We start from the raw sequence: 12,950 nt of genomic DNA on the forward strand, positions 1-12,950 counted from the left end.
CCCAGTGTCTGTCTCCCTCCCTGCATTCCAGAAAATGTCTCCCACAACCTGTCTCCCTCCTTGCCTCCCTTGAATTATCTCCCTGCCTACTACAATCTGTCTTCCAGAATGTCTTCCTCTCTGTCTCCCTCCATGACTCCCAGAACCTTTCTCCCAGCATCCGTTTCCCTCCCTCCCTCCCTCCCTGCCTCGCACTCCTCTCTGAATTAAAATTGTTGCCCATACAAAACTCCATTCTTTCTTATGATAGGCGCAAGAAAACGAGTACAAATTTTTACTTTCCATGGAGATTTAAGCTCACCATTACCGTGCAGCCGTTCCCTGGAGAGCCTTGGCGTGTTGAAAATTATAGCAGTTATTTAGAGACTCTTGGGGGTGATTGTTCCTTGCAGCGTGTGGTGATGGGAAAAGGTTCACTGGATAATCATACTCTGCGCTCGGTTCTATAATTGACAAGTGAGACAGTGACAAGTAAGGTGGTAATGTAAAATGGATAAATGAGTACTAGATTAACTTCTGCTTTTACGGCTTCAGATATTCTCTTAATTTCCTGTAAAAACGAATATTTCTTTCTTTTACCTTTGAATTCTGTCGTGGTTTCATTTTCAGGGTTAGTTCATGTATAACCAGGTATATCTTGATCTAACTTTTGATTTTCGAGCTGAAATATTCTCTTTAATTGATACATGAATTAACATATCTTTCCTTTTCCTATTTTTGTAGTCTGTTCCAGCACCATTTCCGGTGTAAATTCGGGAGATGTTAGTAAAAGAAAAAGCTTATAAAAACTCTACGGAATTAGTATGCTAAAAGTGTACATGTGTCTGTTTGTGTGTGTGTGTATCGCTACTTTTTTACGTATGAGGGTATATTGCAATTTAAAACAACTACAGAAACTTCTACAAACAAATGAGTGAGTGAACGTGTGTATTTATGTGTGTGTGTGTGTGTGTGTGTGTGTGTGTGTGTGTGTGTGTGTGTGTGTGTGTGTGTGTGTGTGTGTGTGTGTGTGTGTGTGTGTGTGTGTGTGTGTGTGTGTGTGTGTGTGTGTGTGTGTGTGTGTGTGTGTGTGTCTGTGTGTGCTCATAACTCCCAGTTTATTCAACACAGTGCCTCTACTCACGACACTGCCAACGGTGCCAACACTACAACGCAACAATAGCTCAGTTACCTTGAGTGTGCCAAGACAACACGTGGCAGAGCTATTCACCTCCAACCAGCCAGCCACCAGTACGGGCAGGGAGGAGGAGGAGGGGAAGACCAGGGACGGGGGTGAGAGAGTTGAGTGTGTAGCAGCAACCAATTAAAAGCAGGAAGCCAGAGTCACCAGCCAATTAGGAAGACGGGAATGAAGTTGTGGCTTGAAACCATTGATGAGATGAACAAGTTTGAACGTTGATGTTACGTATCTGTCTGTTTGCATCACCTCTCCATCACTTCCTCTCCCTGCCTCTGATTCTCAGTGTCTCTCCGCTTTTCCCTTTGCATCTCCAGTTCTCTGTGTCTCTCTCTCTTCTTGTCCTCAGGTATGTCTAGGTTACCTCGTCACCTGCAGGAGGAGTGTGGACAGGTAAAGGTACGCAAAGGTATGTTTTATTGACCTACCAAATGATTTATACAGGGCAAAAAAGTGGATTCCTGAAACGTGTAAAAAGAAGTGACATTGTTACTGTTTGTCTTCCTCCTTCTCTTCTTCTCCCTCTTTTTTCGTCTCGTCCTCGTCGCTCTTCTCCTCGTCTTTATCGTCGTCGCAATGGTTATTTTTTTGTGATTATTTTTTGTTATGATAAAAAACGTGATTGATTCATTCATTTAATACAATTGATTAATTTATTCATCCAATAACACACACACACACACACACTCTCTCTCTCTCTCTCTCTCTCTCTCTCTCTCTCTCTCTCTCTCTCTCTCTCTCCTTTCAATCTTTGAGCACTGCAAGCCGCCGCCATTAATCACTTTTCTTAATGCAGTTTGTGTGTTTTCTCTCACCGACACACACGCACACGCGCGCGCGCGCGCGCGCGCACACACACACACACACACACACACACACACACACACACACACACACACACACACACACACACATACACACACACACACACACACACACACACACACACACACACACACACACACACACACGAAAACTTAATATAATGCCCACATTCCGGAGCGATTTCGTCTCTCCTCACACACACACGAACACAAACACAAACACACACACACACACACACACACACACACACACACACACACACACACACAGACACAGAAACACAGACACATTACATTCGTATCTCCGTCAGGCATCAGACACAGCTTTCGCCCCGACGGAGGAGCGGCGTACTCGGGGTATCGGCATCATCTCTGCTCTCTTGTCTGCTCGGAGGCGTCGTCCTTCTGTCAGTGTCCAAGAAGTCATCGGGCGGCGGCAGGCTGGGCTCAAGGGTGTCAAAGTCCTGGTAGAGGGTCGGAGGGAGCGCAGGGGTTCTCCTGGGGGGCGGTATGGAGGATATGGAGCCCGCCGGAAGGTCGTGGAGGTAGCCAGAGGTGTGCATGAGGTGTTCCGCAGGGGTAGTACGTTCCCTGTGGAGGTCCCGGGGCGTGCGCGGGCAGTGAGCGGATCCACGCCGGGGTAGGTTAGGTCAGCTAGGGTCTGGTAGGGAGAGATTTATTTATTTTTTCTGCGCTTTTATGAACATTCTATTTATTAAGATTTCAGACAAAATTATTCTTTCATATAGTAAATTCTCCTGTCGTAATGTAACTCATTCTAACTTATCCTCGACTAACCCAACCTACCTTACCTGACTTGACCTATCTTCACATAACTTATGCTAACCAAACATAAGAAACCTAATCTAACCTCACCAAACCAAACATATTAACCGAACCTAACAAAACATTACATAACTCAACACAGCCAAACCAAACCTGAGCTAACCCAACCTAACCAAACTAAGTACAGCATAATAAACACAGATTAGTTTATCATAAGGGGAATTTTAGGAGGGAAAAACCTTATAAATGGAAGGTTAAGGTATACATATTTTCCTTAATGCCAAACATGGGAGGAATTATAATTTATCAACACACAAAGAGAATGATAATCATAATCTATGTGGGAAATTTTCAATCTGCCTCGTTACCTTTGAGTTTGATGAAAGACATGATAGAGTTCGTCAGTCTCATGAAATACTGCAATTGCTTTGTTGACACACAAGTTAACGGGATGATTGAATCGTTAAGTGAGTGACTGAAGAGTAATTGACTGACCGAACGAGTAAATAGAGTTGACTGATTCCCTGACTCTATAAAGATTTACTGATTGACTGACTAATTAACCGACTGAATTGAGCAACTGACTTCCTGGCTGACTGTTTGACCGAATGATTACCCGACTGAGTAGAGATTGACTAACTAAATAACTGACTGACTGACTGAAAAGAATAAATGACTCACTAATTAGCTACCCGAATAGACCGAAGTACTGACTGATTTACTGACTGAATGGACTGACTAACTGCCTTACTAACTAACTAAATATAGAAACTGATTCACTCATCAACTGACTAACTGAATAGAGGCTAACAAACAAACTACACAACAAAACCGCAACACGCCAGTCATTAGGGCAACACAATAACAACACAGGTGAAGGTGGCCGTGGTTACCTGAGGGGCGTGGAAGGCGGGGGGCAGGCAGGTGTATCCCTCGGGGGGCAGGATAGTGGCTGGGCCCCCAACGCCGCCCCCCGTGGACTCCCTCAGGGGAATCACGTCAGGCTCCAGGTCACTCTCCGGGTCAACCTTCACGGGAAGAGGAGGAGGAGAAGGAGTAGTAGTAGTAGTAGTAGTAGTAGTAGTAGTAGTAGTAGTAGTAGTAGTAGTAGTAGTAGTAGTAGTAGTAGGAGTGGAGGAGGAGAAGGAGGAGGAGGAGGTTAGAGGGGATTGTTGATTAATTAGTTTTCGCCGCCCTTTCATCCTCTTCATCCATCTCTCTCTCTCTCTCTCTCTCTCTCTCTCTCTCTCTCTCTCTCTCTCTCTCTCTCTCTCTCTGCAACATTTCCCCGCAGTGTTCCTCTCCTCCCTCTCCCTCTCTCTCTCCCTCTCTCTCTCTCTCCCTCTCCCTCTCACTCTCTTTTATCCTGTTCAAATTTATTACTTTCTCTCACACCCTCCTCTCTCCTTCAGGCAATTATGACATAAGCCTCTTCTATTCTCTCCTCCTACTCCTCCAGCTGCACTCGTTCCTCCTTACCCTCCTCTTCCATCTCCTCCTCCTTCTACTCCTCCTTCTCCTCCTCCTCCTCCTCACACCGTACCCTCACAAAACAGCTTATACTATTACGTTCTTTCACAGTTCATTACATTTTAATTGAACATTTTCTGCCTCATTTGATTTTTACTTTTAAACATATTGATTAACTGACTGATTTCCCATATCGCCCAAAGAATAAAGTTCTCCACATGCTTAATAAAATTCTTCCGCGTAAAAATTCCTTATAAATTTTTTTTTTTTTTTTTCCATTCATGCATGACATTTTTTTTTTTTATTCTTTTTTACGGTAACGGAAGCTGGAAGTTGGATGGGTGGGTGGCTGGGAGAGTCTTCTGCCATGCTATCCTATCCCTTTAATAAATAGGATAAGTTCCCAAATAACCATGAGAGGTCGAGGTCTGTTGCTGTTGTTGGGAGTGTTGGATGGATGGGTAACTTGGGTAGGTGATGAAGAGCCTTTTACTTTATGACCTTATCCCTTTACCACATAGAATAAGCTCGTAAACAGACATAGAGGGTCCAAAAGATCTGTTGCTGTTGCTAGAGCGAATGGTGGTGGATGAGTGGGTGGGGAGGAGCCTTTTGCTGTACAGTCCTATTCCTTCATCATATAGAATAAGTTCCTTAATAGTCCAAGGCCAGATTTGTTGAAGTCTGAGTAGAATATGTAATTCTTTGTAACCCTTTGAAATTTTTTATAACCCTCCTTGTCTAACCTGCATGTCCCGCTCCAGGCACATATCTAGGTGTCCAGGACTCAACATGGCCGCCGTGCTCTCACTCCTGCTCGGAAGCGTCCTATTGGCTGCCGTCTTTCCCTTGGCCTCACCCCTCGCGCCCAGAGAGAGGCAACGGCCGGGCACGAGGGACGACGATGAGGACGAGGAGGATGGGGAAGGAGTCGTTTGCGCCGGCTCCTCCCTTCTCCTCCTCTTCCTGCCGCGGACGATGAGTAGGATGATAAGGAGGCTTCCCAGGAGGAGGAGGCCGCATCCTGCTCCCAGGGCGGCGGCGAGGACTGAAGGGACTTCCAGAGCTCCGAATAGAGGGTCGTCTGGTGTCTCGCCGCCCTCGCTCTCCGCCCCGTGTGGACTTTTGCCCCCGTCCCGCACTTCTGCCTCCGAGGGACCGTCTGGGGAGGAAAGCAGGAGGAGGAATGGAGAGTGTGGTTGACTGTTGGCTTAAAGAGGAGGAGGAAAAGAAGGAAGAGTGGATGAGGAATATTAGGAAAACTGAAAGAGCAAAAAAGTAAAACGAAGGAGGAAATGGAGGAGAGGTGATAGGTTGTGGGCAGCAAATGGGAGGAATTGAATCGATGTTGAAATGGGGATATAAAGAGGGAGATGAAAAAAGAAGGGGAGGTGATGGGCTGTGGTTTAAGAATGGGAGGAACTGAATGAAAGACGTAGAGATGAGGAGACGAAGAGAAAGAGAAAGAAGAAGTGTGATGGGTTATGATGAAGGAATGGGAAGAAGTTATGGCGAAAGAACGAGAGTAAATGAAAAGAAGATGTAGAGGTGGGGAGGCAAAGAAAAAAACAAAGGAGAAAGAAGGGAGGTGACAGGTGACTATCTTAAAATGAAAGACAAAAGGAAAGAGGAAGTGGAAGAAGAAGTGGAGGTAATGTGTTACTATTTAAAAGTAAAAGACGACAGGGAAAACTAGGGGGGACTAAACAGAAGGTGTACAAACAGAAAAAAAGATAATAACGGGGAGATAGAGGATTACCAACTAAACACGCAAGACAGAAGAAAGACGAACTAAGAATGGGAATGAAGAGAAGAGAAGAGAACGCAGAAGAAGAGAGGAAGGAAGAGAAGGAATGGAAAGGAAAGGAATTAGAGAGGATGAGGTGATGGTCTGAGAGGGAAGGGGAAGTGAAGATTTTAAGGGAGGGGAGGAGATATTAAGGGAAGGGACAGAGAGAGGAAAGGGGAAGCGAGGGAAGGTTGATACGGTAAAGGCACACAACAGTAATCTCGTCGTGAGGAGGGGAAGGTTTTTAAGCAGAACTGTGTGTGTGTGTGTGTGTGTGTGTGTGTGTGTGTGTGTAATAATAGAAATAATAATAATAATAATAATAATAATAATAATAATAATAATAATAATAATAATAATAATAATAATAATAATAATAATAATAATAATAACAACAACAACAACAACAACAACAACAACAACAACAACAACAACAGCAACAATAACCTTCATCTTACCTGCAAATGAAGTTGTCAACACAGAAACAATTGACGTCCAAATAAAAAAAAAAATGAATAAATGCAAAAAAAAGAGAGGTTAATGAAATCAATGATTTCACAACATGGGAACTAAACAAGCAACTAAAATAAGACAAAATAAAATGAAAAGTAAATGAGTTAAAAACAACTTCATTAACAACGCAATATTTACTTTACAATTTATTAATTTTAATCTCATTTCATTTCTGGTATATTTTGTTTTCTTTAACTAATGTTTCTTTTTTTTTTAGTAAATGTTTTGTAGAATGTTGTATGTTCCGTCTTTACTTTCATCATTTTCCTTCACTCATTTCCTCTTATTCCCTGTCCTACCCTATATTATTTTTCACTTTCATCCCTTCATCTCTTTATCTCCCTTAATACACTCTCTCTCTCTCTCTCTCTCTCTCTCTCTCTCTCTCTCTCTCTCTCTCTCTCTCTCTCTCTCTCTCTCTCTCTCTCTCTCTCTCCTCCCCCTCTTCCTCAGACTCGCTTCCTCCCTCTCTCCCTTCCTCTCTCACATTACTTTTTCTTGTCTCCTTATCTCTTATCTCCCTCAAACTTCTTCCTTCCCTTCCCGTCCCCTCTGCTCTCTCTCTCTCTCTCTCTCTCTCTCTCTCTCTCTCTCTCTCTCTCTCTCTCTCTCTCTCTCTCCTCTCTCTCTCTCTCTCTCTCTCACCTCACTCTCCTTCCCTTCACTCTTTTCTCCACAGCATTTTTCGTGGTTTCTCCTCTCACTTTCTTCCTCTTTCTTCCTCTCCTTCCCTTCCTTATTCCTTTTTCTTTCGTCCTATTTTATGTCTTACTCCAATAATTTCTCCTCCTTCCTAAAAGTCTTCTTTCCTTTTCCTTTCTTTCTAAAGAATTATTAAACTTTCCTTTCTTTTCTACAATTATCTTTTCCCCCTCTTTCTCTTCCTCTTTTTTTAAATTTCTTCATTATTTTGTTTTTATCCTGTAAGAAATATTTCGTTTGTTATTATACTCCTGTTTGCTCTGTATCTCATTTTTCTATAGTTATACCTTATTGTTTAAATTTCTTTCGTCTTTTCTTTTCTCTTTTAAGATATATTCCTTCTTCCCTGTCGTCGTCTTTCTCCTATTATTGCAACAACCATATCTCCTCAAACTATCGTTATTTCATTAATATTTCATCACTACCTTTCTTTCTCCTCTATGAAACATCCCTTTCTGTTCTTACTTCCTTCATTTTTTCCTACAAATTTCATCCATTCCATTTTCTCCCCCCACAAAAAAAAGTAAATGAATGAATAAATAAATAAAATAAAGCATCCTCCACTTCTCTTTCTCCTTATTCTTCTGCTCTTCTAGAAATACCTTTACTCGTCCTTCATTTGTATTTATTTGTGATGCTTGTTTTCATCGGTATATTCTTCCTCTTTCATCTCTACATTTACTAGCACTTGTCCTTCCTTTGCGTTCCCTCATGCTCGATACACCAACTGCACCAAGAGAGCGGCGCCTGGCCACTGTCACTTACCATACAGCTGGTAGACAGTGCCGTTCGTGCTGCGACTACTGACGGTGAGAACAGCTGCCTCACTCACGCCCTTATCGTTCACCGCCCGCACTCTCAGCTGGTACCTGCCCCCAACCGCCAGCCCCTCCACCTGACGCGGCCCACGGAGGAGGCGCGGCAGTGTGGGTGGAGGGAGAGAGGGAGAAAGACGGGGGATGTTAAAAATAGCTCGGTTAGGGGGTTGAGAGAGAGAGAGAGAGAGAGAGAGAGAGAGAGAGAGAGAGAGAGAGAGAGAGAGAGAGAGAGAGAGAGAGAGAGAGAGAGAGAGAGAGAGGAGGAAGTAAGATAGATAGATAGATAGGAGAAAATGCGATATGAAACGACTGCAGGTAAAAGAGAGAAAAAGGAGAGAGAAGAGAGAAGATTGGAGGAAGGAAAAGGAGGGAGAAAGAGGAATGGGAGGAGGGGGAGGAGGGGAAGGGAGAGGCAAAAGACGAGAATGGAGATGAATGGAGGGAGGGGAGACGGGGATATGAGAAACAGAAGATAGATGAATAGAAAGGAGAAGAAAATAGAAAGGGAAGAGAAAAGAGGGAGACTTGGAGAGGTTGCGAAAGAGAACAACTGTAAAGAAGAGAAGAGAGAAGGAAAAGTAATGGACAACAAAGACGAGTGTGACAGCACAAGCAAAAGATTAATAGAGCAAAATGAAAAATAATGAATGGCTATATATAGAGATATCGTAAAATAAACTAGGTGAAGAGCAAGGCAGAAAGAGAAGAAGGAGGAGAAGGAGAAGGAGGAGGAGGAGGAGGAGGAGGAGGAGGAGGAGGAGGAGGAGGAGGAGAAGGAGGAGGAGGAGGAGGAGGAGGAGGAGGAGGAGGAGGTGGGGGAAAGAAACATGATGACAGGAATAGATGGTGCAAGAAATTATGCACTAAGGAAGGAGACGAGGAAGAAAGAAGAACAAGAACAAGAACAAGAAGAAGAACAAGAAGAACAAGAACAAGAAGAACAAGAACAAGAACAAGAAGAACAAGAAGAAAAAGAAGAAGAAGAAGAAGAAGAAGAAGAAGAAGAAGAAGAAGAAGAAGAAGAAGAAGAAGAAGAAGAAGAAAGCACCACAAAAAAAACATCAGAAAAAGAAGAAAAATTAAGAACAAACAAAACAAACAACAACAACAACAACAACAACAACAACAACAACAACAACAACAACAACATCTACTACTACTACAACAACATCTACTACTACTACTACTACTACTACTACTACTACTACTACTACTACTACTACTAGTACTATACTACTACTACTACTACTACTGCTGCTGCTGCTGCTGCTAATACAACCACACCTGCAACACACCTGAAACTCGGGTTCCTCCATGGCTGTCACGTTGACGGGGAGAGGGGTGGGGAGGAGGGGGTGGGAGAGGTGGGTCGGAGTGGCAGTCAGGAGGAAGTGCTGAGAGAGTCCCCCGCTGCCCCCCGCCTCGCACCTCACTCTCACCTCACTCGCCCCGCCCCCCACCACCGTACAGTTAGTAGGGGGCTCCGGCTTGCCTGTTTGGGGGGGAGGGAAAGGTAGTGGTTATTAGTAGTGGTGGTGGTGATAGTAGTAGTGGTGATGGTACTATTATTATTATTATTATTATTATTATTATTATTAGTAGTAGTAGTAGTAGTAGTAGTAGTAGTAGTAGTAGTAGTAGTAGTAGTAGTAGTAGTAGTAGCAGTAGTAGTAGTAGTAATAGTAGTAGTAGTAGTAGTAGTAGTAGTAGCAGTAGTAGTAATAGTAGTAGTAGTAGTAATAGTAGTAGTAGTAGCAAAGCAGCACTGGTGGTAGTAGTAGTAGTAGTAGTAGTAGTACTAAGTAGTAGTAGTAGTAGTAGTAGTATGCATTCATGTACTACATATGTATGTTAGTATGTATGTATTCATATGTATGCGTAACAACAACAACAACAACAACAAAAATATACAAAAAAATATATAGTAACAGCAATGATAACATATACATTTTTCCAGTTCATTAAGGTTACATCATATTTCTTTAATCCGGGTGAGGTCATTATTACACTCGACATATTTTTTCATCTTTCTTTCGTTTAGTTGTGCTTATTATCGCGTCAGTGGAACACATTTTTCATTATTCAGATTATTCATCTCAGCCTTGTACGTTCCATAAATAACCAACATTTTTTCTATTTTCCATCATCATTCTTTACTCTCATTCTTTTCTCCTTTCATCTATTCCTCTGTGCACGCTTCTTTTTTTTCCTGTGTGTGTTTTTTTTTTTTTTAGTTGACTGAACTCTTCAGTACAGACAATTATTTTTTTTACTGTTCTATCTCTCTCTCTCTCTCTCTCTCTCTCTCTCTCTCTCTCTCTCTCTCTCTCTCTCTCTCTCTCTCTCTCTCTCTCTCTCTTTTTCGCGAGTTAGTTCTTTTATCACTTCACGTATTTTTCTCTCTTTATTCATCGTTTTGCTAACGACAGAATAAGGAATTACTTCCTTCCCATATCTGATCAACATGAATTACTATCACCACCAATACCACCAATACAACCAATACCATCATCATCATCATCATCATCATCATCATCATCATCATCATCATCATCATCATCATCATCATCACCATTATCATTCACCACTATACCACTAACACCACCACCAACTGCAAAATCATCACCATCACCAACATCATTATCAAAGTCATCACCATAACCATCACCATCACCACCACCAGCATCACCACTCACCGTCATGACCACCACCATCAATCACCCTCATCACAGTTCACTTGCAGCAGCTTCCTCCTCATCATTATCACTCTCCCTTTTTCATCATTATCACCCTCATTATCTATAATTATCACCCTCATAGTCATAACCGTAATCATACTCACCACCACCACCACCACCACCACCACCAGGCACTCACCGGCTGGCACTATGTGGAAGACGCACGGGACTTTCTGGGTGCCAATGGGGTTGGTGGCCCAGCACAGGAGGGTTCCATAGTCCAAGGAGGTCATCGGCGTGTAGGTGATGGCACTGTGACTGCTGAGAGAAGTGAAGCGACCCTGATGAAAGAAAAGAGAGAGAGAGAGAGAGAGAGAGAGAGAGAGAGAGAGAGAGAGAGAGAGAGAGAGAGAGAGAGAGAGAGAGAGAGAGAGAGAGAGAGAGAGAGAGAGAGAGAGAGAGAGAGAGAGAGAGAGAGAGAGAGAGAGAGAGAGATGAAAATATACAAATTAGGAATCTGCATCACAAAGGCATTTAAACAATTCGTTCCTGTTGTGCCCAAACGTCACATTGCGCTGAAATATGAATAATGAGGCGCTAGAAAGGTCAGAGAAGGTCAAGGAATCATGTAGAAAGTAGGAAAAATTATATGACAAAGATTTAAGGTTTGAATCTTGAAACATTTTGCTCCGCTCTCTCTCTTCTCTCGGTTTTCAAAGGACAAGGACAGTGCAATCTTTTCATCGTGTCTTTCGTCCTCCTTTAATTCTTCTTTCCATTACTTCTGTTTCTCATGCTCTTCTTTTTCTCTTTTTTATCAGGGTTTAGATTTTGAGACGCTCTGCTCTCTTACCAGGACTGTTTCCAGAAGACAATGCAATCTTTCCATCTGGCTACGACTACAGAGTCATTCTCATACTAAATTTATCTGTGCTGTATACCTCTCTCCTAACTCCTCTGACTATAAGAAATTCTTTGACTACTTAACTTCCAAAGTGGAGCACATTCTGACCCTCTTCCCTTTTGCAGAGATCTCCATTCTTGGAGACTTTAATGTTCACCACCAGCTTTGGCTTTCCTCTCCCTTCACTGACCATCCTGGTGAACTAGCCTACAACTTTGCTATCCTCCATGACCTAGAGCAATTGGTGCAACACCCTACTCGTATTCCTGACCGTCTTGGAGATACGCCCAACATTCTTGACCTTTTCCTGACCTCTAATCCTTCTGCTTATGCTGTCACCCTTTCTTCTCCGTTGGGCTCCTCCGATCACAATCTCATATCTTTATCTTGTCCTATCACTCCAATCCCTCCTCAGGATCCCCCAAAGCGAAGGTGCCTCTGGCGTTTTGCCTCTGCTAGTTGGGGGGACCTGAGGCGGTATTTTTCTGATTTTCCTTGGTATGACTACTGCTTCCGTGTCAGAGACCCGTCTTTGTGTGCTGAGCGCATAACAGAGGTGATAGTGTCTGGCATGGAGGCGTACATTCCTCACTCTTTTCTCGTCCTAAACCTTCTAAACCTTGGTTTAACACAGCTTGTTCTCGTGCTATACATGATAGAGAGGTGGCCCACAAAAGGTACTTAAGCCTTCCTTCACCAGAATCTCATGCACTTTATATTTCTGCCCGGAACCATGCCAAGTCTGTTCTCCAACTAGCCAAAAACTCCTTCATTAACAGAAAATGTCAAAACCTTTCAAGATCTAACTCCCCTCGTGATTTCTGGCATCTAGCCAAAAATATCTCCAATAACTTTGCTTCTTCTTCTTTCCCTCCTCTACTTCAACCAGATGGCACCACTGCTATCACATCTATTTCTAAAGCTGAACTCTTTGCTCAAACCTTTGCTAAAAACTCTACCTTGGACGATTCTGGGCTTGTTCCTCCCTCTCCTCCACCCTCTGACTACTTCATGCCTCGTATTAAAATTCTTCGTAATGATGTTTTCCATGCCCTCGCTGGCCTAAACCCTCAGAAGGCTTATGGACCTGATGGGGTCCCTCCTATTGTTCTCCGAAACTGTGCCTCCGTGCTTGCACCTTGCCTAGTCAAACTCTTTCAGCTCTGTCTGTCAACATCTACCTTTCCTTCTTGCTGGAAGTTTGCCTACATTCAACCTGTTCCTAAAAAGGGTGACCGCTCTAATCCCTCAAACTACCGTCCTATTGCTTTAATTTCCTGCTTATCTAA

At 43.1% G+C, this 12,950-nt stretch overlaps 1 protein-coding gene across 1 annotated transcript in view; it reads right to left on the bottom strand.

The window, feature by feature from the left end:
• Positions 1 to 944: 944 nt before the first annotated feature.
• LOC135104529 (uncharacterized) overlaps positions 945 to 12,950 on the bottom strand; it is a 101,778-nt gene continuing 89,772 nt past the window's right edge. Inside the window, exons 15-20 of the mRNA XM_064012102.1 lie at positions 10,957 to 11,098; positions 9,375 to 9,571; positions 8,027 to 8,156; positions 5,004 to 5,419; positions 3,681 to 3,815; positions 945 to 2,662 (exon numbers count right to left, since the gene is read on the bottom strand). Coding sequence (XP_063868172.1) covers positions 2,309 to 2,662; positions 3,681 to 3,815; positions 5,004 to 5,419; positions 8,027 to 8,156; positions 9,375 to 9,571; positions 10,957 to 11,098 — 1,374 coding nt within the window. The 3' untranslated portion in view covers positions 945 to 2,308. The remainder of the gene's footprint in view (positions 2,663 to 3,680; positions 3,816 to 5,003; positions 5,420 to 8,026; positions 8,157 to 9,374; positions 9,572 to 10,956; positions 11,099 to 12,950) is intronic.

Source organism: Scylla paramamosain, chromosome 10 (genome assembly GCF_035594125.1).
Source record: "Scylla paramamosain isolate STU-SP2022 chromosome 10, ASM3559412v1, whole genome shotgun sequence".
NCBI lineage: Eukaryota > Metazoa > Arthropoda > Malacostraca > Decapoda > Portunidae > Scylla > Scylla paramamosain.